The sequence below is a fragment of the Tinamus guttatus genome, unplaced genomic scaffold, assembly GCF_059628265.1.
Source record: "Tinamus guttatus ecotype Peru unplaced genomic scaffold, ASM5962826v1 Tinamus_guttatus_pri_ptg000198l, whole genome shotgun sequence".
In the NCBI taxonomy this organism is placed as follows: domain Eukaryota; kingdom Metazoa; phylum Chordata; class Aves; order Tinamiformes; family Tinamidae; genus Tinamus; species Tinamus guttatus.
This window is the reverse complement of record NW_028288732.1, coordinates 309,448-334,150: the sequence shown is the minus strand read 5'-3', so window position 1 is coordinate 334,150 and position 24,703 is coordinate 309,448. Positions and strand designations below refer to the sequence as shown.

General features: G+C 63.9%; 1 protein-coding gene across 2 annotated transcripts; it reads left to right on the top strand.

The window, feature by feature from the left end:
• The first annotated feature begins 11,459 nt into the window (after nucleotides 1–11,459).
• Nucleotides 11,460–23,920, top strand: EPHB3 (EPH receptor B3). Of its 2 annotated transcripts, none has more exons than XM_088523847.1 (15): nucleotides 11,460–11,606; nucleotides 11,996–12,668; nucleotides 18,839–18,994; nucleotides 19,123–19,458; nucleotides 20,379–20,503; nucleotides 20,684–20,852; nucleotides 20,947–21,052; nucleotides 21,438–21,490; nucleotides 21,687–21,809; nucleotides 21,905–22,152; nucleotides 22,385–22,600; nucleotides 22,692–22,841; nucleotides 22,930–23,123; nucleotides 23,276–23,431; nucleotides 23,729–23,920. In XM_088523847.1, exons 1-15 carry the CDS (start codon nucleotides 11,550–11,552, stop codon nucleotides 23,835–23,837), a joined length of 2,871 nt encoding a protein of 956 aa, XP_088379973.1. In that variant the 5' UTR covers nucleotides 11,460–11,549; the 3' UTR covers nucleotides 23,838–23,920. The 2 variants fall into 2 exon arrangements, with proteins under 2 accessions (XP_088379973.1, XP_010223870.2); XM_010225568.2 differs by having other exon boundaries at nucleotides 21,393–21,490.
• Nucleotides 23,921–24,703: the final 783 nt, after the last annotated feature.

The window sequence follows — 24,703 nt, the reverse complement described above, 5'->3', positions numbered from 1 at the left end:
CCTAATTAGTCTCACACAAGGAGCTGGGAATTGAGGAGGAGGGCGGCGTGGGGGCCCGGCGAGGCGTGCGCCGCGCGGGGATGCTGAGGCCGATTCCCCTGGCTGTGGGGAGGCGGCAGCTCGATGCCGTGCAGAGCCCGGAGGAGACGATAACAGCCTGGGAGGGAGAGCGGCCGGGATTTCTGTGCTTCCCGGCAGGATATGAGGCCGAAGGCGCTGGCGTGCCGGCTGCATGCCCTGCATTTTTGTGATGGCTTTTGCCCCTCTTTGCTTCCCTCCTCACTGGAGGGAGCAGCTGGGGTGCTGGGGCCAGGAGATGATTGATCCCCTTTACGGGAGCCAGCAGCTCCCGGCGCTCTCATCCCGCTCCCCAAGCCGCTTCCCGATGCGGAGCGGAGCGATGGAGCCCTTCCTGTAAATCTCACATGCCTTCGTCCAGGTATGTGAGCGCCGGCCATAAATCGGTGCTGCCAACCTCAAGCCGATGGCCCCAACACCGTATTACGGGCCCGGGGTGCGTGATGCCCGGGGCAGCGGGTGCCCGGCGGGGCCGGGGCCGTGCTGCCGTCCTCGGGGGCCGGCACCGCGTTGGGTTTCCTTGGGAGGCCCCGCGGGGCCGGGGGGAGCCGCGCTCGGCGGCGGCTCAGTGAGGGCTTTGTGCTGCCGAGGAGAAAATGGTTTCTCTGCAGATCCCGTGAGCGCGCCGGGCCGCGGTTTGAAGTCACAATGTGTTTTTCTTCTCCGGTTCAGCAGTCCCCGGCCTGCCGGAGAAGGAATTCTCTGTCCGGGGGCAACAGCAGGCCCTTTCTCCGGCGACGGATTTGAAAGCTGGGAGAGGAGAGGGGAGGCCCCGGGGCCTTAGTGCCCCGGGAAAGCCTCGGCGGGAGCCGCGGGGCCAATGCTGCATTTCGAGGACACTTGCTCCTGCCCCAGGGTTAAAACGCCCAGGCCTCAAAGTATCCTGGTGGGGAAACGTATGGATGGGCGCCATGGTCTCCCAAGGTGCGTGGGGAACCTATTTGCGCTCCGGAGAAAGCTGTCCCTGTGCCACTCTCCTGGGTGCCTGCGGCTCTCCAGCCCCTTCGATGGCAGCTTCCCGACTCCATTCAGATTTGGCGTTTTCCATGTGTTGCTCATGCAGAACCCCCTCAGCACAGACCCCCTCTTGCTACGGGCAGCCCTGAGCCGACATGGACGCTATTGGTGATGTCCCCGACTCCAGCATGCTTCCCTGCATCCCAAAATGGGAGGATTTAGCCTAAAACTGCAGGGCAGGGGGGTCTTTTAACTCCTCCGGACTCAGTCCGCTGGCTGCTCCAAAGCTCCCTCCGAGCTTTCCATGGGCTGCGTGTGAGTGGTGTGCTGAGCCGGCAACCCCCCGTCTAATTGACCCCTGTGTTGGAACTGCCAGGTATTTCCTTGGCAGTAAGATTTGCTTTTCGTTTAATTACTTTTCGCCGAAACGGCTTGTTTCTCGATGGGGTGATTCACTAAAGTTCATCCTGCTGCTTTATTGATGCTCGGGGTAGGGCTAGGCAAAGAAGAGGGTTGCGGGGCTTCGCTGCGTTCGTTAAAACCTTCCCGTTCCTCTGAAAGAAACCGAAATAAATAAATAAATGCGCGGAGCCACGCGGTGTTTGCGAGCCCTGGCCGAGGCGGGGAGGAGCAGGGCTTTCCTTTGTGTCGAGCGGAGCATGTGGCGAGGTGGTGAGAGGGAAGGGCTCGCGGCCAGGCTGCGCGCGGCGGCCGCCCGCGTCCGCGGCTGCGCCCGCGCGCCCTCCGCGCCGCCGAATAGCGGCCTCTGGTTTTTAAGGAATGAACCGAAACTCCCTGTTTTGTTGTGATGACTTAGTGCGGGAGATATTTGGGGAAACCAGTCGGTTGCATTTTCTCCCCGTGAGCCGTTCGCTGCTGCTGCTGCCGCCGCTGGTACACGGGCGCTTGGCGTTTAATTAAAACAGCCCCGGCGCTCTGAATCACAGACTTGCATGTTTTTAAAATTGTGGCCGTTCCTGTTGTGCTGAGTCAAACTGGTTTGTCGGGATTAAGCGTCTCCGCCTGGGAGCCGGGCGCGAGGCGGAGGGGGGAGGGAAGGACGGTGGGACCCGGCACACTCGGACAGGAGCGGGCTCAGGGAGCCGGGCAGGCCGCTTGCCTCTGGGTTTTGCGGGGACACACACGTGGGAACCCCTCATCCCTGCGGCTCCTCCGGAGCGCTCCGCAATTCCTTCCGTGGCCTCAGACAGGCCTGCGCCCAGCGGAGCGGAGCCGGGACACGCGAGGCGGAGGCCACGGGAGGGGCCGCCATTTTGAAGGCTGGGGGACGTTTTGTGCTTGCGGGTTTCCAGCCTCCCAGGACGGGGACCGACTGCTTCCATTCAAATCCCTGAGTTTTGTTTCTGTTTTTCTCCTCATCTTTATTATTGTGGCTCAAAAACCAGTCCTGCGCTGCAGCCCTGACTTGCCCGTGGCACTGTCGGCAGAGGCTGGCAGGGTTGATGTCAGGCCACTGGCTGCGGACCCGTCCTCCCTTGTGCGGGAAAAGCAGGATCTGGAGGAACCCCTGTGGAGCCGCCCGTGTCGGGAACAGGGCGGTCATGCTGGGGGGCGGTCAGGGCAACGCGGGGTGGCCAGGCCGGGGAGCCATTTTGTAGTCCGGAGCGGGCAGCCCACCCGCTCCCCGCTCGCATCGCCCAGGGCTCATCCTTCATCTCCCAAGCTTGGGCTGTACCCGCCATGGGGGGCTCGCTTGGTAGGGAAGGTGACAGGGCCACCACTCTCGGGGGTCCCCGCTGGACGGGCCGCAGCCACTCCTCTGGGGAGGAGGGAGCCATCTTGGGAAGAGGCAGGAGCTCCACAGCTGCTCTGGCCCCACGGACGCTCTCTGGGGACGTGCAGTCACCTGGGGCTCTCCGGGTGGGGACAAGGGCTTTTCCTTTATTTATTTATTTATTTTTATTTATTTTTTATTTTTATTGTTTTTGCCTGACGCTAGGCTTCCCGCTGCCGCGGGGCCTGTTGACAAACACCTGTTTCCCGACTCCCTCCCCAGGAATGGCTCCGACACGGGCGGGTAGGGGACAGCAGGGACACCCCCTGGTCCGCATTGTCCCATGGGAGCCAGCCCCGTGGCCGCCAAGGGTTTTCCTGCCCGGCGGCAGCAGCTGCCTCAGGATTTGCGCCGCGCGGATCCTCTCCGAGGTGGGGCTGCTGCCGTGGCCCCTTTGCCGGGCGGCTGAAATCCATCCGTGCGGCAGCGGGGGGGTCCCGCCGGCCCTGCTTGTCACTCGGCTGCTTCATCCAGTTGCCCAGCGAGGGCCGAGGCACCCGCGAGACCCCGCGCTAGGGATTACTGGAGGGGGAATGCGGCGGCGCGCAGGGAAGGGGCCCGTTCAGCATGCACGCACAAACGGCATGCGATCCAAGGCCCTTTTTATTAATGAGAAAAATGTGCAGGGCTTGAACGATCGCCAGGAACAGATTTATTCTAGTTCCCCAGAAATTAAACTGAAATGAAGGAGCGAGTCAGCCAGGCCCGGCACCCCCTCCTGACTCTGTGCTTGTTTTAACTCTGGAAGAATCTGACTTTGGGGGTGGGGGGAGAAGCGAGGGGGGTGGGAAGGATATTTGGGTTTAAACAGTTCCAGATGGGTTTGGTGCTCGAGGAGAGTCGGAGGAAGCGAGCGGAGTGCAGCGTGGAGATTTGGGTAACTGCCCCAGGCAGGAGAGAGGAGGGAAATCTTGGCAGAAAGCGCTTCTCCGAGCTGCCGGGATGGGATGCAGCTTGGCAGCCCAGCCGCTTGTCTGTGGGGCAAGCGCTCGTGTGTGCAGCGAGCGACTTTTCTGGGGAGGGGGAGAGGAGGCATTTCTTACATATCATTACTGCTTCCCTGGACTCCATCCAAAGCTGTAATCTGGGAAAAAAACAGCTGGGGGGGAGCGAGGTGTTTCAGCTTGCAGCCTCATGCCAAGGGTCGCCCTCCCCAGGCAGCCCTGTGCCAGGGGCTGCGGTGCCCGGCGTCCCGCCGCTTCCTGGGATGTCGGGGCTCTCCATCGGCCCTCCCTCGGCCTCGCGGTGACCCGGAGGAGCTGGCACTCGTCCCTCGCGCGCAGCCCGGCGCTGTGGCCCCCTGGGGACACCTGCCAGGTGACGCCAGGCTGGCGCGGAGCGGCACCGGCACTCCGGTTGGGAGCGCTTCCTTCTCCAAGCGGAGCCTGGAAACGCAGGCGGGCTTGCGGGCCGATTTGCTGCCCACGTCCCGGTTAATGGTATTCGCGGCTCGAGCAGGTCTGGCGCCTCGCGAGGGGATGAGTTATTTCTGTGGCAGCGGAGGGCGGCTGCATGGCCGTTCCTGCTGGGGACGGCGACCTATAAATCTCTCCTGCCTGCTGGCCTGCAGAGCTCCCGCCTGCCCAGGACGGCTGGTCACGTTGTCCGGCGGGAGCCGGTGGCCGGGAACTGCAGAGCAGGCTCTTCCCGACGGCGGGGACGGGGCCATCGTGGGTGAGGAGCGGTGTTTTGAAGGCTGGCGGGATAAATGAGCTGGGTCTGCGCCCGTGAGGCAGCAAATGGGACTGGGAGATTGCATGCGAGTCTGCTAGTTCCCCTCTCCTACGGGCTGGGAAAACGGAGGGGCTTTCTCCTGTAGGAGGGCACAAGTAGCCAAGCATCAGGGCACATCGCCCATGTGGGCAGCGATGGCAGCTCTTCCGCAGCAGGGCTGACCCCAGCGTGGTGCGCTGGGCTCTGCCATCCGAAATCCTGCGGTATTAATAGAACAGTAATTGCAGTGCAGAGCTGGGCTTGGACAGCTGGCTCGTGTCCTCTCCCAGCATCGATACGGCCGCTCTGCGGGACCGGAGCCTGGCACCAGGACCTGGCAGGGCGCGCGCGGAGCTGCAGGGGCTGCAGCCGAGTCCTTGGGGTGCGGGTGCCGGGCAGGAACCTGTCATCCTGCTGCAGAAGTGCCCGGCTCCGAGCGCTGCGATCTGGGGGCTCAGCCCTACGTGACACGCACGGCGCGTGGTGCTGGAGCCCAGCTTGGCGCTGCTCCTGTCCTGGCCGTGCAGGGTGACATGCGTGCAGGACTCGAGCCAGTGCGTGACCAGCAGGAAGCGAGCACACCCGTCCTCCTCTGTCCCGGGTGCTGCCACTTCAGCTGCTTTTTGCAGTTGCAGCGCTGGCACCTGTCCTGTGTCACATGCTTCAGTCTGTCTCGCGGCCGTCAGGGAACAGCTCCGGGTGAGGAGCGCACGGCCGGAAAACCCCTCTTGAGCCGGTTCGCAGCCGGCTGGGTGGGCGGCGGAGCCGGGGCTGGCGGCGGTGCTGCCGCACTCCCCTGTGCCGGGTGCCAGGCGGCTCGCGCGCGTCCTGCAGGTCGGGAGGCGATGGGCTTGGGGCTCAGGGTCGGAGGAAGCCCTGGGCGATGCATCTCGGAGCCACGTGGCTCCATCGCCAGGGCAGTTTAACACCCCTGGCTCCGGCTGCCCTCGCAGGCGCGGGATGGGCAAACGGAGCGGGGAGGATGCGGCCAGCGTTCCTTGGAGCATCCTCCTTGGGCATCGCCCCGCACCGCGGGGCTCCGGTGCCACCCGTCCCCGGGCAGCTCTCGGGTGAGCGGGCTGCCCGCCGTTGTGCGCGGCTGTGCTGGGTACAAAGGGGCCTTAATCTGAGTTGGGGCCTCTGGGCCCTGCCATAATGCAGAAATAATGAGTCTATTATTAAGTGCCCACAGTACTTCTTCACTCCGGTGGCTCGCCTCCAGCAGCAGGCAGAACCTGCCCCGCTTGAAGTGGATGTGTCATCATTTGCCTCAGCAAATCTGATCCCCTTTGATGATGGGCCAAACGCCCTTGGCACGAAGGGCCACAGCTGTGATACAGGCCCCACTTTTTTCCTTTCCCTCTCCCCTTTGTTCCCAGCTCGCTGGCAAGTTGTCTGCTCGCCCCGGACGCGGTGGGTGAGGGCTGTGTGACCCCCGCTCCTGCAGGACGGCCGCGGCGTCGGGGGAAGCCGCTTCCCCCATGTCTCCCGTCTCTCCCGCTCCTGCCAGCGGCCTCGCTGGGAAGCAGGAGGCCGGATTCCCAGCGTGGGCGGCGATAGGGAGCGCTCCAGCCCTTCCCTCGGGCTGAGCCGCGCCGCCCCTGGCCCGCGCGGCCTGCAGCGCCCGAGGAGGGCCCGCACCGTGCGCGGGGCTGCCGCGGTGGGGACGGCGCGGCCGGGCGGGCTGCCGCTTCCCCGGGAGAGCTGGGGCGTCCCGAGGTGCCCGCGAGCCGGCGAGGGGCCGCGGCGCTGCCAGCCCCGTCCCTGCAGAGGGAGCTGGCACACAGCGGCAGCCCTGGCGCCGAGGCCGCCGCGCCGGCTCCTGCTGCCGCCCGCCTGGCCACGCTCTCCCTTTCCCTGCTCGCCGCATCCCGGCGCGGCTCTCCTTGCTGAGCCCGGCCCCGGGACCTTGGCGCGAGGGGCTGAGCTCCGAGCACGCCGTGAAGCGCCCGCTGCGACGTGGCGAGCGAGCCCGCGCGGCGCAGGAGGCGCCCAGGATGCGCGGGACGGGAGCAATTCTCCCAGGCACCGACCCCTGCCCTGCCGGTGGCCCTGCCAGGGAGGGCGGCCATCGGGTTTAGCAGGGTCACAAGGAAGGACCCTCCGGGGGAGCGCGGAGCGGGGAGTCCCCGCACGGCCGGCCCGGCGCGCTGTGTGGCTCCGCTTTTGTGTGCGCAGGGCGCTCGTCAGCGCGAAAAGTGCAACCTCAGGTTCTCTCCCACAGGCAGCTCTTTGTTCGCGGATAAAGGGCCCTGCTCCAAAGGGCCTTTGTGCCGCTGTTCAGACCGGTGCTGGGATTAATTGTGCCGATAGGTGCTTGAATGGGGAGTGCACAAGGCCGCTCGTTCCTGCTGTAATTATCTCAAAACTGAGAAGGAAATTAAAATGTCCAGGAGATACCCTGTTTGGGTGGCTTTCCGACTAGTGGGCAGTGACCAAGACTGCAAACAGATCCTGCCCAGCTCCTGCTGCCCTGAACAAGCCGCTGTTCCTTGCGGAGCAGCCGGTGCTGGCGCTGGCCGGGGCCGGTCCCCACTCATGGCCGTGGAGCGGAGCTGCGTGTGGGGCCGTGGAGCAGAGCTGCGTGTGGGGCTGTGCTGTCGGGGCAGTCGGGACAGGGCTCCTGCCGTCCGGGCACGATGGCGCGCGCGGCTCCCGGCGCGCACGGTGGCGTCGCAGAACAGGTTCCTCTGTTTGCAGCATCGCCGCGTGGGCGTCTTTGCTAACTTTCCTCCCTTGCCTTTTTCCAGGATGCTCCGCGCTCGCTCCCTGCTCGCCGTGCGGGCGAGGAGCTGGCGTCGCACCTCGCCAGCGCACCCTGATAAAGCAGGCAGGCCCCGCGTTCAAAGCGAGAGCGCTTCAGCCGGAGCCGGTTGGTGGAGACGATTGAGTCTTCCCCAGCGGCTTCATCTTGAAAAGATTTTCCCTTCTTGCTGAGCCAGTGCTAAGCAGAGACCCCGCGGTAGCTGCTGGGTTTGTCTGCCGTTGAGCAATGCAATACGGGCTCTCTGGGCCTCTTAGGGGGAGTTCAAACGCGTTGCTGGCCTCAGCCCATGTGCGCAGCATTCCTGAGCCCCTGCGTGGGAAGAGGTCCCGGGCTCCAGATGGGTCGCAAAATGCCCGACAAAAAGCTCTGCGAAGGCGGTGGGCGAGTGGATAGCGGGACCCTTGCCCTCCTGCAGCTCGAGACGTGCGTGGGAGGACGTGGCGCGGGGGGAGGCTGCGGGAGCCCTGCTCTCCCAGGCAAGAAGCGAGACCTTTCCCGGGCTCTGGATGCGCCTCTGCCGTGGAAATCCCGCTTTGGCCTGGGTGTTGCGGTGGGCAGTGGGGCTTGCCAAACCGTAGCAGCGCTTCTGGCCTGCCCGAGCTCTCCTTCCCTTCACCTGGCCGGAGCCGAGGAGAGGACGACACGCCGGGATTACAGCCTGGAGCGATAAAGCGGGCCTTGGGGCGAGCTCCTGGTGAAATTGGAGCTGGTGAAATTGGAAGCCAATTTCCAGTTGACTAATAGGACCGAGCTCTCGGTGCAGAGTGCCGGGTCCGAAAGGCTTTGACTCACTCGCTCGGCCAGCCCTGACTCGATTCACGTCCTCCCCAGAGCACCCAGGAGCTGCAAAAACGCCAGTGTCCTGTACCCCACGGGAGAAGCGATGGCTGCGTGGACGGGGCCGGGACTCTGGGGCCAGCCTGCCGCGGATTGGCGCGATGGCACGAAGGGCAGCAAGCGGCACCGCCGACAGCAGCAGCCCCGGGGCCGCCCGCGCGGCTCAGGAGGGTCCCTGACCCTTCCGGGCCCTTCTCTCCTTCCCGCTCGGGCTGCGGGTCTCGGAAACCGCCCTCCGCGTTTGGCCCCGTTTCCTCTCGTGGAGGAGCTCGGTGATTTGATCTCTCTTCATTTCCCCCCTCTCCCCTTCCCTGCTCTCTCCATGCCATTTATGTGGCTCTCGGGCCAAGGGCCTGCTCGGCTCTGTGTTGTTTTTTTTTTTTTTTTCCCTCCTCCTCCGGTCGGATGGCAGATGCTGCCAAATTAGGATGCAGGCAGCGAGCCTCCTGTCAGAGCAGAGTGTCTGTCACGGATCGGCACTCGCGGAGCAGGGCGCTTCCCGCGGGGCCCTGCCGAGCGCCGGCCGTCCTTGGGGCCAGGCTGTCCTTGTGGCCGGGCCACCGAGGGTCCCCCTGGCCCGCGGTGCCGCCCGGGGTGGCATCCCGGCTCCGGCACACCGTGCCGTGCGGATCCCCATCTCCCGGGCTGGACTCAGCGCTCCCGGCCGCGCTCGCTCGCCCGGGGTGGCCGTTTCCCCTCCGCGTGGGGCTCCCTGCCCCGGAATGGTCCCGCTGGGCGCATGGCGGGGACAGTGCCCCAGTGCTCCTGCTCCTGCAGAGATCTCGGATGGGGCAGAAATTGCATGTTCTGCACAAGTCCCCAGCCCCATTTGGCTGCCTGCCGTGCCTGAAGCGAGGCCTTGCGCCCCGGTATTGCAGCGCTTCGGCTAACCGAGGCTCCCAGCTCACGTGGCCGCCCGAGAATCAGCGGCGCTTCCCGGGAACGTCTGCCATCCCGAGCGCTGCTTGGAAGCATCCTGGGATCCCTGACATGGGGCCTTGGCAGCCCCGCGCGCTGCTCGGGCTCTGCCGTGGCCTCCGCGGCGCTTTGCAGCCGCGGCCTCGCTCCGTGCGGAGCACCAGCGCGTCCTTATTAGGGCAGCCGGGGCCCGGCCTGGCCGAGGGCAGCACCGCGGCCCTGCTCTGCAGCCGCCTCTCCAAGGTGCTATCGCAGCCTCATTACTGCAGGAGCCCCCTCGGACGGGGCGAGCGGCTCTGCGCGGCCACGGCCCGGGGCAGCACTGAGGGGAAGAGACGCAGAGGGAGAGCCGTTTCCTGCCTCGCTCCGTGCTCCGGTTGCGCCGGCCGGAGCCGTCCTCCCTGTGGGTACCAGAGCCCTTTCCGCAGCTCGGCCGTGTGGCACCCTGTGCTAATGAGTCCTCCCTATGCGCTGCTTGGGCGCCGGGTGCTTTGCTGGATGCCCCTCGATTTGTGTTTTGAGAAAAAGCAGATAATTGTGGCCTAATGACTACCTTTGTGCTGGTCCCGTTTGCACCCAGGAGAGCAGCACTGGCTTGGCCTTTCCTGGCGCGGGGCTGCCCCTCCGAGCCACCCACCAGCCCTGTGTCCCGCTCCTAGCTCGTCCCTGGGGCCCACAGCCAGCACCAGGGCGAGCACAGGGGCAGTCGTGGCCTAGCGGCGTGGGGGTTTCCTCAGTTTTGTCCTTGACACCGGGATTGCTTTGCTGAGCAGCTCGCGACAACTTTGTGTTGGTCTGCGGAGCGCCCGGCCGGGCTGTTTGCACGGGCGGGAGGCTCCGTCCCGGCGCGCCTGCGCGTGCCGGCCGCGGCGTCCCCGGGGAGCGCGGCCTCGCCTGCCCGGTCAGGTGCTCGCTGGCCGCTCGCCCTGGGTGGGACGCGGGAAGGACGTGGTGGTGTTTACCTCCGCGCTGCTCCCAAACCCTCTCATACGCGAGCGTTTCCTTCCTCCTCCGTACTTCCTCGTTGGCCTGGTCAGCCCGTGGTTTTCCTGGGCTGGAAGGAGAGAAGCTGAAATTTCCTCCTCTTGTTTCTGGCACTCGGGATGGCCGTGTGACCTCGGAAATGCCACGCTCGCCTCCGCGAGGAGCCCGTACCGCAGGACCTGGGAAAAGCCCCGTGTGGGGCAGCACAAATGTTTGCATGGAGCTGCTGCGCCGGGCCAGCCCCACATCCAAGGGGCACCCGGGGAGTCCCAGGGAGCCCTGCCAAGGAGAAGGCAGCACCGAGGCGTTTGGCCTCGCGCTTGGGGCCGTCCCTGCGGCCAGGGAGGGGACGTGCCCTCGTCAGGGAGGCGTCTGGGAGCCGGTGCAGGCGCAGAGGCTGCCCCGACGGCACTGCCAGCGCAGCGCGGTGCCGGGCACCTCGCGGGCACCGCGTGGGGCGGGCGCCGCCGGCCTGCGGGGCGGGCGCGCGAGGGGACGCGGCGCTCCGTGCCCGGGCTGCCCCGGGGCGGCCGCCTCGGCAGCAAGGGCCGAGCCGCGGAGTCCAGTGCGCCCCGTGCCGGGAGGCTTTGGGCTTTGGGTGAGTCCCACCAAGCCGCAGCACGTCCCAGGCTCCGTGGCTTTGCCCAGCGTTCCCAGCCCGCTGCGCTGGGAAAGGGGCTGGACAATCCCAAGGTGCCTGTTCCCACCCCTCAAACAACTCCCGTTCCCTGGAGGGCCGCCTCCGGTGTGGAGGCAGCAAAGATTATTCTCCATATCCGCGTTTTCCTGCCGTTTTTGCGGGTGGCGTTTGCCAGGCGCTGCGCGGCTCTGCCTGGGATTAGCGACAGCTGCCTGCAATTGCAGCTCTTCCCAGACAAGCGTCTCGCTCCCCCAAGGCTGGGGCTGGGGCTGTTTGGGGAATGCTGCCGGGGTGGTTTGTCTTGTAGTCTGCTCCAGGAATGTTGGCCAGACGGTCAAATTCTTCTCCCCTCTTGTAAAATGAGTGATGTGGGGCGTCTCTGGGAGAGCAGCCTGCCAGTCCCTCCTCCTCTGGATAAACCTGCCTGGCCCGCACCGCCCTGTCATGGGAACGGGCCCTTTCAAGCCCGGCCACAGTAAATACGCGCCGTGCCAAGGCGAGGGGGAGGGCGCGGGGGCGCCTGGCCTTGCTCCGCTGGCACCGGGCGCTGGCGGTGGCAGCCCGGCCGCGGCTCCCCCTCGCCACCTGGCCCGCTCCTCGCCCGGCCGTTTCCCTGCTCCCTCATGGCTCTCTGGGGACATCTCGCTCTTCCTGTTCTCTTGACAGGAGAACAGAAATCTGGAGTCTGTCTGCTCCGCTCCCCCCTCCTCCCACCACGTCTCACCCCCCAAGTTGCTGTTTTCCACAGAAATGTCAGCCGAAGCTTTTTTTCTCCCCCACTCCTCCTGTTTTTCTCCTCTAATCTTGGCCTTCCTCTCCAATTACTTCTCTTTTTCCTCTCTCTTTCTGCAGAGACGCTGATGGACACCAAGTGGGTGACCTCCGAGTTGGCATGGACAACTCATCCGGAGACAGGGGTAAGTCTGAACCTGTCCCTGACCTCCAAGGGGCACAACTGGCTCTGACCCCTTCTGCGTTGCTGGCTGCATCTTCTCCATTCCGTGCTACGCTGGTGCTCCTGCCTTGTGAAATCCGTGTTATCCCGCGCTGACTCCGCGCTGGCGGAGCTGGAGCGTGGATGGCAGCGTGCAGGCACGCCATGGTCCCTGGGCCAGATTGCTCTTAGTCACCTTGATGACCAAGGAGGGACCAGAAGGGTTGGGACAGGTGGAAGTGCAAGCACTGCTGTTCCCTGTTAACTGTTTTCTGGCTGCCCCCACCCCATGCTGTTTGCTTCAGCGATGGGTCCGTGGTGCCTGTCGCCCTGTCCAGCCATCTAACCCGCTCCCTTCCCTCTCGTTGGCAGTGGGAAGAAGTGAGCGGCTACGACGAGGCCATGAACCCCATCCGCACATACCAAGTATGCAACGTGCGGGAGGCCAACCAGAACAACTGGCTTCGTACCAAGTTCATCCAGCGCCAGGATGTCCAGCGCGTTTACGTGGAGCTGAAATTCACTGTGCGGGACTGCAACAGCATCCCCAACATCCCGGGGTCCTGCAAAGAGACGTTCAACCTCTTCTATTACGAATCGGATACAGATTCTGCCTCTGCAAATAGCCCTTTCTGGATGGAGAATCCCTATATCAAAGTGGATACAATTGCTCCTGATGAGAGCTTCTCCAAGCTGGAGTCTGGCCGCATGAACACCAAAGTGCGCAGTTTTGGCCCCCTCTCCAAGAATGGTTTTTACCTGGCCTTCCAGGACCTGGGAGCCTGCATGTCCCTCATCTCTGTCCGGGCTTTCTACAAGAAATGCTCCAACACCATTGCTGGCTTTGCCATCTTCCCGGAGACTTTAACGGGGGCTGAGCCCACTTCTCTGGTCATTGCCCCGGGCACCTGCATCGCCAACGCGGTGGAAGTGTCTGTCCCGCTGAAGCTCTACTGTAACGGGGACGGCGAGTGGATGGTGCCCGTGGGAGCCTGTACTTGTGCCGCGGGATACGAGCCAGCCATGAAGGATACCCAGTGCCAAGGTAAGCACCTGGCGATGTCTTGACCCCTCTGCTGCGTTAGCGAGCGCGTGTGGGGTGCAGGGGAGATGGTTTTGCACTGGGCTGGTTTCATTTTTGAGCTCTTTTCGGAGAGAGCAAGTTTTAATCGCAGGGTGTCGCGGGGCGCTGCCCTGCATCTCGCCTCCGTATCCTGAAGCTTTGGAGGCCGCGCTCAGCAGGATGCGCCTGCCCCGAGGAGCCACGTGTGGCCCTGGGCACGGATCCCCACAGGGATCTGCGTCCCCAGAGCCCCCAAGCATGGCCAGAGTCTCCCCCGCTGCTGAGTGTCCAATGCCCCCGTCCTGCGCGGGCGCTCACAGCTTGGCCAAGTGGCTGCTCTTGGCACCCAGAGCTCCCCGTTTGCTGCGTTCACACAACCCGGTGGTGGCCTGTGGCACTAACCCATGCGGGTCTCCCGTGCCCCGCCACGGCAGAGGAGTGTGTTCCTCGGGAGCAGAGTCTTCCCAGGTGGATGCTGCTCTCCATGGAACGGCGGGTCCCTGGGAGCCGTCTGCACCACGAGCAGCCCTCGCACAACCCCTGGGCTGGAGCTGCGTGGGCTGCCCCGCTGGGCACCTCGTGCTCAGCGCTGATGGGGTCCTTGGGGACGAGGCAGTATTGGGTTTGCAGCACCCTGCCCCTTGCCGGGTGGAGAGGGGGTCTTTGCCCCATCTCCTGGGAAAGCTGCTCAGCCCCGGTGCAGTCAGATTTTCCGCCATGTGACTGTGTGTTTTAAGTGGAAACAGCTGAAAAGGGCTTGGAGAGCCCAGAGAGGCAGCTCCATTTTCTGCTCTCCTCGTCAGTCGCTTCATTACGGCGTCTCCGTTATTTTTCCCCCTTTGGTGGCTCACAGAGGCACCCCAGGAGCCGCCGCTGCCTCGTGCGCCCACGTCGGGGTCTCCTCCCGGGGCAGAGGGCTGCAAATGGCAGCTTCCCGGAGCACAAAGCGGAGGGGCCGCGCGGCCCACGGGGACACGCGCCACGCTGGGCTCCGCGGCGCTCCCGCCTGCGCCGAGCCGTATGGGTGAGGAGCGCTGCGAAGTGCCAGATGGCATTTTAATAAATAACAATACTGAGTTGCTGCTTAGATGGGATAAGCCCTGTTGTAAATCTCCCCCTTTACCCAGACTTTCAGTGGCCTTTGAAGATCTCCTCCTCCTCCTCCTCCTATTTATCTCCATCCAGAGCCAGGATTAGACTTTGCATTCAGACCTGTTACAATGCAGCTTGTATCCCGGTCCCTCGGGAGCGGAGGGCTCATCCCGCCCGGCTGAAGGCAGTTTCTTTGGCATGCTTTGTAATGCGATATGCGAGGCTGGTATCTGGCGCTCTAGTCATAAGTTGCCACAGCATTGATTTGGCATCTCATTCTCAGCCTCATTATCTTTATTTAATTAGCACACGGCCCTTCTGGGGGTTGCGCCGCTTCCCACACGCTCCCTGTTGCCGCGATCTGCGGAGGCAGCGCTCGCGGGAAGTCACCGGCGGTGACGGGGGACACGGGACCCGTGCGCCCGCCCGTCCACCCTGCTCCCGGCGCCTTCCCACGAGGGCCCGGCCCTTCCCACGGCAGCTCCCCGTCTTCTCCATCATTTTTATGGAAGAGCGTGTTCCCCACTGCGCCGTGCTCTGCGCTGGGGTTCCCCATGGCGCTGCGGGGAGACGGGCGCCCGTCACTGGAGGCCAAACAGGCTCCCATTGCACAGCCGGTTGAGTTAACCCTGGGCCGAACGCCACATTTGGCTAAAATTCACCCCGATTCGGTGCCGGCAGCCCTGCGGGTGGGTTGCGCTGGGTTTTGCAGCCCCCGGCTTGCCAGCGGCGCCCGGAGGGAGCTGTGCTTTGGATGTGGCCGTTCCCGAGGTCCTCCTTGCCGCGCTGGCACCGTCCCCACGCGAGACCCGGTGACCGGCCCCGGAGAATTTGCCGCCCCGGCCTCCACGCTCCGCCGGGAAGCAGTTCCTGCATGGTGCAGTAAGTGCATATCCACGGGCCCGCGGGCCGGGGAGGCTCCTCGCAGCCTTTTCCGCAGCCTTTTGAATTTCTTCCTCTTCCCACGGCGGTGGCAGAGCGGCGAAGGGGGCAGGTCGGAAGGTGCCGGCCGCTGTAAACTCGGGCACGCTCGAGAAGTGATGTCAGGTCAGAGCGGGGCCGGAATCTGGATTTTGTAAAAATAAATTCTCCTTGCAATCGGTGACTAATGGAAACATCACCGCGAATTAAAGGAAAAAAAAAAAAAAAAACATGCCAGGCAAGCATAACCCTTGCCAACTGTTTGCAGCTTTGCATTGCAACACCGGGTTGCTGCGCGAAAACCAGGAAGTGAAACTGCTTCTATTAATTGTGCGGGATTAGAGATCAAAGAGGGCTCAGCGGTGCCGCGAGAGCAGAGCTGCTGCTTTCAAGCCGGGCAGCTCCACAATGGGCTGCTTGTAGCGCGGTCAAGGGAATCTGCTCCCGCCGGCCCGCGTGGGACCCGCCGTGGCTCTCAGGACAGCTTTGCTCCATTAAATTTTTCCCCTTTTTTAAAGAAAGTGCTTTCCCGCCTGCCGTTTGGATGGCACTGTTCAAACACCCAGGGGCTCTTTCCCTCCGTTCACCTTCAGATTTACTCCGTTCACTTCTGGCCTGCACTAGCGTGAAATATTTCCGCCTGGAGGATGATTTTTTTTAAAAAAATCAAGTGCCTTTTAAAAGAGACTGAAACTGAGAGTTACCGCCTGGACGGCAGCTGCGCCGGTGCTTCCGCGGCTCCGATCCATCTGCAGCCACTTGGGACAGGCGCAGGGAGCAAGGGAGGTTGGCACAGCACAGCCCGTCCCGGGCGAGCCTGATTGCTGCCTTCAGAGAAATTACAGGGTGGCTGGGCAAAGGGATGCGATCGGTTTAATTTATCTAGATGTGAGCGCAGGTTTCTGCCCCGACTCGGACGGGGGAAGAGAGGGAGGAGGGGAGAGATGCGGAGATGCTGCCCGGCTCGTCACAGAGCGGCGCGGAGAGCCCGAGAGACCTTAAACGGAGTCATCCGGGGCTCTTATTCACCTCTCGGAGCGGGAGCTGGCCTGGGGCAGCGAGATCATTTCCCTAATGATGTGGCCGGGGCTCTCCCGACGCTTCCCGTGCCCAGGGAGGGCACCCCGAAAGTTTTGGAGGATGCTGTCCCCGCGTGGCCGCCTGCATCCCGCGCGGGCTGAGTCACCGCGCTCTGAGGCCGCGGTGATGGGTTTCATTTCGGTGTTCTGCAGCTCCCTCCTCCTGGCTTTGCTCACAGGGGCAGTGGCTGTGCCTGGGGGGAGCGCGGCCTCCGTCCCCGCGGAGCAGCGGCACAGATGAAACCCGGAGGCGTTGCCAGAAGCGGCGTCGTGCCGGGGTGCAGAGCGGCCAGGCCCGCGTTGCCGTGCCCGGAGCCGGTACCCGCTGGCGATGCCGGCCCGTCCGCTTCCCTCCCGCAGCCCGGCCGGGCGCTCCGGCTCCCTGACCTGTTATCCCGCAGCTGCCAGTGACTGTCATGTCCCCCGGCGGTGACAGCCCAGCGCCGGGAGAGGTGATCCACGTGTAAAGATCCAGGATTCCTGTTTTACTTGAGGAAACTTCAGTGAGGAAAGCGCTCCCATGCCGCGGGCAGGGGGGAGCAGGGCGCCAGCTGGGCTGCGGAGAGCTCCGGAGCTGCCGGCCTCGCTCCCGGCGCACTGTTCCTTGCCGAGAGGAGATGACACCGCGGCTTGTCCACCGGGGAGCTGGGATGGGTTTCCAGCTCTGTTGCGGGCTTCACGCTGTCACGCTGCCACCAAGGTCTTTATGCTCTGATTCATGGCAGGCAGTTGGACTCTCCAGTGCTGCAGTGGATCTGGGCCTCGGCCCCTTTCCCTCCGAAATCTGGGTGGGAGTTAGCTGCTCTGCACAGGTCGGGGGGAGTTGTGGGGCCGCGGAAATGACCTTCCTCAGCTCCAGCTTTGCTGGGAGCTCACGGACAGGGACGGTCCTTTCTGCGGGATCCGGCTGGGGCGCACGGGGCCGGGGCAGCTGAGGCAGCTCCTAAGGGCCGTGCGCTTCCTCCGTGTCCTCGCATCCGAGCATGGAGCCGGGATGCCCCGCTGCCGCCGCAGGGAGGAGGAGGAGGCAGAGTGAGGAAGGCTTCTCCCCTGCAAAGAGAGGCTCGGAGGGCTTGGGGCGTTTGGGTGTCCCAGCCCTGCTAGGACAGCTCGGAGTGGGGACAACGGCGCTGTGTCCCAAGGGGGCGTCTCCAGGCTGGAGCCTCTCCGGAGCACCGCGCTCTCCCCATCCCAGCGCTGCGCTGGGGCTTTTTGGCTCCCCCCAGGCTCTGCTTGCTCCGGTTTCATTCCTTCTCCCCCAGCCTCTTCTTCCAGGGGGCTCATCCCTGACGGCTCTGGGCTGCTCTCCATAACCAAAGCATGTTTGGCAGCTCTCTGCGCCCAGAGCGGAACGCCAAGAGGTTTCAGTCGTCTCTCGTTCCTCAGCAATCCGGTTTCTCGTGTGTGAATCCGCATCCGTCTGGTGCAGGGGCCGCAAGGGGCCGGCTCGACGTGGGCCGGGGCCGCGCGGGCTCCTCGGGGCGGCTGCTGTCCCCGTCCCCGCGCTGCGGCGGCGGCTCCCGCTCGCTTCCAGCCGACGGAGCAGCCTGGAGCCGTCCTTTGCCCTGCGGCTGCGCGGGCAGGAGGGGCTGAACTTTAATTTCCAGAGGGAGGCCCGGAGGCCGGGTGAGCTGAGGTCAAGGAGGGATGGAGCGAGCGGAGGCAGCGCGGTCAGTCCTGCTTGGACTGGACGGGAGGCTCCGTGCCAAAAGCTCCCGGGCCGCCAGCGGGAAGCGGCTGCCGCAGACTGTGTCCTGCGGAGCCGGGCGGGAAGAGCTGGATGTGGCGGGACGCGGCCAGGGCTGCGCTTGTGCATGGAGGTGCCCGGAGACCCCGGAGCAGCAGCTGCTTCCTGCGGGATCGGGCTGCGATGCGGCAGCGGGAGGCAGGGGCGCCCATGGGGCCGGCCGAGGCGAGAGGAGCCAGCGGGTGATTCAGGGCGCCGCCGCCAGCCGGAAAACTTCCCGCCCGGGCTGTTGGGAGATGCCTCATCGCAGGAAGCTTCCGCCTGCTCCGCGGGGATGAGGCAAGGAGAAACCTCCGCTTGTTTACGCGTGATGTCATGTGGCGGGCAAGGGCCGCCCGCTTCCCTTTCGGGAGCGGGGCTGCCTTAAGTGCCCTCGGGAGCTGTGGGAATGCTAGGAGGGGGAGGAGGAGGAGGAAGGAACCTCCTCTGCATCCTGAGGCTGCGCCAGCCGCGGACGGGACGGGTGATGCCAAAGCAGAGCCGCTGCCGGGCCCTGCGCTCGCTCCGGCTGTCGGCAAGCGCGGAGCACAGACCAGATCCTGCACCCCCAAGCGCAGCGCAAAGACCTGGTCCCAGTGTCCCCAACACCAAAGTGGTCCTGACCTGCTCCCAACCCCTCTTGCCGTGTGCTTGGCATGGGGTTACCATAAATTCGGCCGTTTCAAGGCGTGGGTTGTTTCTGTGCCCCTCGGGTGTTAATCCCTTCACGTGTCCGTCGCTGGGACGGAGCGCCCTGTCCTGCGAGCCAGGCCCCGGGGCTCGCGGCTCCCTGGAGGACTCCGGTGGGAAGCGGGGAGAGGGATTCAGGTGTTGACCGTGCATGAAAGCTGCTGTTTAAGAGGGGCCCGCTGGAGCGTTTCAGCCTCGCTCGGCTCCCTGCTCGCGCGTGGCGTGTCCTGCTCACCGAATCACAGCAGCTTCGGTCTCCTCTGCCTCTGGGGAGGCCTCGGGCTCCTCCTGCCCAGCCGCGGTCGCGGGGGACGTGGGTCCTGCAGGGAGTGCTGCGGAAACAGCCTTGGAGCCTGGGAAGAGCATCCCTGGACACGGCCCCTGCGTGAGCGAGTGAACCCGGGCGCAGAGCTGCCGGCTGCAGGGCCTGCCGTGCCCCGAGAGGACGGTCCAGGAGCGCAGGGAACAGCAGCCTTCACGTTCCCTCTTCCCTTGGGCCGTCTGTGGCCACCACCTGCGAGGGAAGGTGGCCACAAGCCACCGGTCAGGGACTCCACGGGCAGGAGGAAGGGCTCTGCGCAGCCCGGGGCGCGGGCACTCGCTGGGAACGCTGCTTAACCGTGATCCGTTTTCCCTTCTTCCAGCGTGTGGTCCGGGAACCTTCAAGTCGAAGCAAGGGGAAGGCCCCTGCTCTCCCTGCCCTCCCAACAGCCGCACGACGTCCGGCGCCGCCACGGTTTGCACGTGCCGAAACGGCTACTATCGGGCGGACACGGACCCCGCAGACAGTGCCTGCACCAGTGAGTCCAGCCGGGCCAGAGCCCGGCAGCGGAGGGGAGGTCTGGAGTTACGGATCTGCTCCTGGAAGCGAGCTGGGCTGCGTGGCAGCAATCCCTAACCCTTGTGCTTTCCGTTCCCCCCTGCCCAGGCGTCCCATCCGCCCCCCGTAGCGTCATCTCCAACGTGAACGAGACGTCCCTGGTGCTGGAGTGGAGCGAGCCGCGGGACACGGGCGGGCGGGACGACCTGCTCTACAACGTCATCTGCAAGAAGTGCAGCGTGGAGCGGCGCGTGTGCACGCGCTGCGACGACAACGTGGAGTTCGTGCCGCGCCAGCTGGGCCTCACCGAGCGGCGCATCTACATCAGCAACCTGATGGCCCACACCCAGTACACCTTCGAGATCCAGGCGGTGAACGGCATCTCCAGCAAGAGCCCTTACTCTCCCCACTTTGCTTCTGTCAACATCACCACCAACCAGGCAGGTCAGTGGAGCTGCCAGCGAGCAGGGGGTAGCTCCCCACCGCAGAGCCGGTGCAGGGATTTCTTGCTGACAGCTTTGGAGGCTGCAGGCCTTTGTGCTGCTGCGTTACAGGCTCTCTGTGCCTGCGTCTAATCCCCTGAGGACATTCTCCTCTCCATTTAAACACATATCCCTGGAGGAGATGAGATCAGAACTCATGCGAGTAGCGAAGGGCTGGGCTGGCAGATGCTCTGGAGAGCCCTGGATCTCCTAGACCCACCCCAGAGATGTTGTGCCTGCTGTGAAAGGAGGAGGAAGGAAATGAGATTTCTCCCCTGTGGGCCCAGGAAAGCTGAGCACCAGCCCAAACCTTTGCAGCTGGCCAAGTGCTCTGCCATTCCCTCCTTCCTCCCTCTCTGGCTTTGCTCCAGCATGCTGGTAATCTCCAGCCGCCGCGCTCTGATCTGATTTCACGGGTCTCCTCAGCGGGGTGGAGCAGGGAGCTCCTGGCAGGAGGAGGAAGCCAGGGAGCTCCATGTTCGGCAGGCAGGGCCCTTCCCTGGCTGGCTTTGCAGCTGGGCGTGGGATGAGGTGTCACCTTGGAGCTATTTCCAAGGGTCCAGTATCAGCTTCACTGCAGGATGCCAGGATGGACCCTCCCTCCAGAAACTCGTGGGGTATCGATGTCACAGCTGTGCCTTTCAGCTGGGGTTATCTGAGCAGGGAGCCCCCGCACGGATATGGCGCTGTGGAGGGCATGGGCTGCTGCAGGTGGCCTTGCCGCGGTGGCGGACGCGCTGCCCGCGGGCTGCATGGGCCGGGGCAGTCGCTGCAGGGGTGGCTGCACAGGACGTCTGCACACTCGGCGCATGCCCAGCCCCACTGGCCGCAGAGCGCCCGACAGCCCCGGCTCAGCCCCGCTTCTCCCATCCCCTTTCCCAGCCCCGTCTGCCGTGCCCACGATGCATCTGCAGGGCAGCACCGGGAACAGCATGACGCTCTCGTGGACTCCCCCGGAGAGGCCCAACGGCATCATCCTCGACTACGAGATCAAGTACTCTGAGAAGGTAAGGCAGAGCGTGGTGAGGCCTTCCCCGCCGCGGCGCTCCGGGCCGGAGTCAGCCCTGCAGCCAAGGACATCCCTGCAGAGAGGAGGGTCCTCACGGAGTAGGAGGGAGTGGTGGGGTAGGGAGACGGCAGAGGTGGGATCCCTTCCCAGAGCTGACATCCACGTGTCTCCCCCGCAGCAGGGCCAGAGCGATGGCATTGCCAACACCGTCACCAGTCAGAACAACATGGTGCGGCTGGATGGGCTGAAAGCCAGTGCCCGGTACGTGGTGCAGGTCCGGGCACGCACGGTGGCTGGCTATGGCCTCTACAGCCTCCCCATGGAGTTTCAGACAACTGCAGAGAATGGTAGGTACCAGGGTGGGCTGCCTTCGTCCCTCAGCGCTCTCAACACAAGCTCCCTCCCCAGCTTGACTTTGGTTCCTGCCTTTTCTTCCCTCAGGCTCCACCAGCAAGAGTTTCCAGGAGCTGCCTCTGATTGTGGGTTCAGCCACCGCCGTGCTGGTGTTTGTCATCGCTGTGGTGGTCATCGCCATCGTCTGCTTCAGGTACCGGCTCTGCAGGGAGGAGAGGAGAGGGGGGTCAGAGCTGCGTTCGGGACCTGCAGCCCCATCTTGCCTGTGGGCAGAGCTCCTGCAGCTCTGGGCTAACAGCAAAGACTGGACCCACTGCATGTGGGCACCAGAGTGCAGGCTCTGCAGGAGGGCTCAGCCTTCCCAGCACCCATCCTGGGCTCAGCCATTCTTTGGCAGAGCTAGACCACCTTCTGCCATTGGCCCACAGGCCAAGGGATCGCTCTGCTCGCGGGCTGCCAGAGCTGAAGCTCTCTAGCATAGACTGACTGTGCTTGGAGTTGGAATCTGGCAGTAAATGTCTTTGCCCCATCAGGAAAGGGATGGTTACTGAAAACCTCCTCTCGTCTCCTTTGGGCAGGAAGCAGCGCAACAGCACAGATCCCGAGTACACGGAGAAGCTGCAGCAATACGGTGAGCGGGAGAGCCCGGCACGCGGGCTCTGCCAGCCCTCCCTCGAGGGGAAGCGTGTCCTCCTGCCCCTGCACTGGGAAGGGGGAGCCTTCTCCTGGGGACTGTGCGAATGGACCGATGGCCGGGGCAAAGTTGGCTCGGCACATCTGTCACCCATGTTGTGTCCCTCTTGTTGACGTGCCCTCTGCTCTTGCAGTCACCCCCGGCATGAAGGTCTACATCGACCCCTTCACCTACGAGGACCCCAACGAAGCCGTCCGGGAATTTGCCAAAGAGATTGACATCTCCTGCGTCAAAATTGAGGAGGTCATCGGAGCAGGCAAGTCCTGGGGCTGGGCAGAGCAGCTGCTGCGGCTGCTTCCTCTCGCGTTTCCCGGCTCACCGCGTTCCCTCTCTGCGCCGTGCCGCCCGCAGGGGAGTTTGGTGAGGTGTGCCGCGGGCGCCTCAAGCTGCCCGGCCGCCGCGAGATCTTCGTGGCCATCAAGACGCTGAAGGTGGGTTACACGGAGCGGCAGCGGCGGGACTTCTTGAGCGAGGCCAGCATCATGGGCCAGTTCGACCACCCCAACATCATCCATCTGGAGGGAGTGGTGACCAAGAGCCGCCCTGTCATGATCATCACAGAGTTCATGGAGAACTGCGCGCTCGACTCCTTCCTCAGGGTAAATGTCCCCTCCTGCCCTGCGCTGGGGGCTTCAGTGCGAGGGGCTGGGTTACCCCAAGCTCATGTTCTCCTCTGCCAGCACTATCATGCTGATACCACAGGGATTATAATCCCAGGCTGTAAGTGGCATCTGCGGAGCGGGGAAGTGGCCCTAGGGAGGAGGGAGAGGGTGGTAGCAGGTTAGGATCCCTCCGCAGTCGTTTGCAAACCCTGCGGATCTCTCTTGGCAGCTCAACGATGGGCAGTTCACAGTCATCCAGCTGGTGGGGATGCTGCGAGGCATCGCTGCTGGCATGAAGTACCTTTCGGAGATGAACTATGTGCACCGGGACTTGGCTGCCCGCAACATCCTCGTCAACAGCAACTTGGTCTGCAAAGTGTCTGACTTCGGGCTCTCTCGCTTCCTGGAGGACGACCCGGCTGATCCCACCTACACCAGCTCCCTGGTACGGGGTGCTTGGAGGGAATGCACAGATCCAGGTGTGTGTAGGAGACATCCATGTGTGCACTATATAACAGAGCTGTGTATCCCTGCAGGGAGGCAAGATCCCCATCAGGTGGACAGCTCCAGAGGCCATCGCCTACCGCAAGTTCACGTCGGCCAGCGATGTGTGGAGCTACGGCATCGTCATGTGGGAAGTGATGTCCTACGGGGAGCGGCCCTACTGGGACATGTCCAACCAGGATGTAAGTGCTCCCCAGGGAGCGGGCAGCTAAGGGCCGGCCCACGGGCGTGCGGGTGACTCACAGCCTACCTCTGCTTGTCTCTCTGCAGGTGATCAATGCCGTGGAGCAGGATTACCGCCTGCCACCCCCCATGGACTGCCCCACGGCGCTGCATCAGCTCATGCTGGACTGCTGGGTGCGGGACCGCAACCTGCGGCCCAAGTTTGCACAGATCGTCAACACGCTGGACAAGCTCATCCGCAATGCTGCCAGCCTGAAAGTCATCGCCAGTGTCCAGTCTGGGTCAGTGGGGTCCCTGCCTGCAGCCAGAGCTCCCTGCGCCTAAGGGATGCAGGGATGTTGGGGACGGGCACTCTGGAATAGCAGAGAGAAGTCAGCCCCACTTGCAGCACATCCCCCTGCTCCCGGTGACCTGTGCTTTTCTTGCTCCTTAGTGTCTCCCAGCCGCTCCTGGACCGGACAGTCCCGGACTACACCACCTTCACCACCGTGGGAGACTGGCTGGACGCCATCAAAATGGGGCGGTACAAGGAGAACTTCGTCAACGCTGGGTTTGCCTCCTTCGATCTCGTGGCACAGATGACGGCGGAGTAAGTCCCTGCTGGCGGAGGAGGAGAGCTTGGGGGGCTGGGGCTTGGTGTGCAGCGCGTAATCCCTCACCTCGCTGGCAGCCTTTGCTCTGTGCGTGCAGAGGGGTGAGCTGTGTGTGGGGGGGTTCCTAAGCGGGTAAAGACCTGGCGTTCAACACCCAGAACTGCTGATCCCCCGTGGCAAGAGTAGCAGAAGGTTGTTACGAAGATTTGGGTGTCAGCAGCAGTGAGGCTGGCGGGGTTGTGTGCTGCTATAGCAGCTGCCAGGCCACTAAACCTGTCACCTCCTCCTTGCAGAGACCTGCTGAGGATAGGGGTGACGCTAGCAGGGCACCAGAAGAAGATCCTGAGCAGCATTCAGGACATGAGGCTGCAAATGAACCAGACGCTCCCGGTTCAGGTTTGACCGCAGGGGACTCTGCATTGGAACGGACCGAGGGAATCTGCCACCGGGTTCCAGTTTGCGGTGCAGCCCGGCTTCCCGTTTCCCCCTCCACGGCGCTCCTCTGCCTCGAACGGTCGCCTGGGACAGGCCGGGCCGGGCCGCCCGTCCCTGGGCCGGAGGCGCTCATGCCGGGAGGGAGCCCAGCTTTTCGTTCTGTGTCCTGGAGCGATGAGGCAGCAATGCAGTCTTCATATTGAAGACGGATTATGGGACGGAGACGGCACACCTCGCTTCCCGCCCTGTCTCGGTGCCCGTCGGTTTGAAGAGTTGTTCTGCTTCTTGGATTTCTTTTTACCCCGTTTTCCCCGCACCAAGTCCTCACTTCCTGCCTCTCTCCGAGGCCACAGACTGTTTACCCGTCCGCTGAGTCCGTCAGAGCCGTCTGAAGCCTTTCCCGACGCGGAAGCAGCAAGGGGAGGCCGAGCCGACGCGGGGGCTGCCCGCGGTGGAGACGGCGACAGGGCAGGGGCCGCGTGGCCCCAGACAATCACTTCTCTCTCCTCCGCCCCTCGCGGCCCCTCCGCACGAGGGTCTGCACTGGAACGTGTCCGAAGGGAAGGCTTTGCTCCGTTTCTTGGCTTTGCACGCCAGAATCCGAAACCCAGTGAGATTTTACTATGCAGGGAGTTAGGCAAAAAAAAAAAAAAAGAAATATATAGATATATATATTAAAAAAAAAAAGAGGGTGCAGAAAGGGGAGGGAAGGGGACCAGGCGCCCAGCTCTGCATCTGCTGCCCCTCTTGGTTCTCGAGGCCGGCTCTGGACTGCAGAGCAAAGGCCGTCAGCACGTTTGCACAGGGACCCCTCCGCCCCCAGGACCGAAGGC

Excerpts from the sequence above, each read along its gene's own strand:
- EPHB3 (XM_010225568.2), top strand. The coding sequence starts at position 11,550 with ATGGACACCAAGTGGGTGACCTCCGAGTTGGCATGGACAACTCATCCG. Across the intron at positions 21,491-21,686 it reads GGAGAAGCTGCAGCAATACG|TCACCCCCGGCATGAAGGTC; the intron begins GTGAGCGGGAGA and ends CTGCTCTTGCAG. Across the intron at positions 21,810-21,904 it reads TGAGGAGGTCATCGGAGCAG|GGGAGTTTGGTGAGGTGTGC; the intron begins GCAAGTCCTGGG and ends TGCCGCCCGCAG.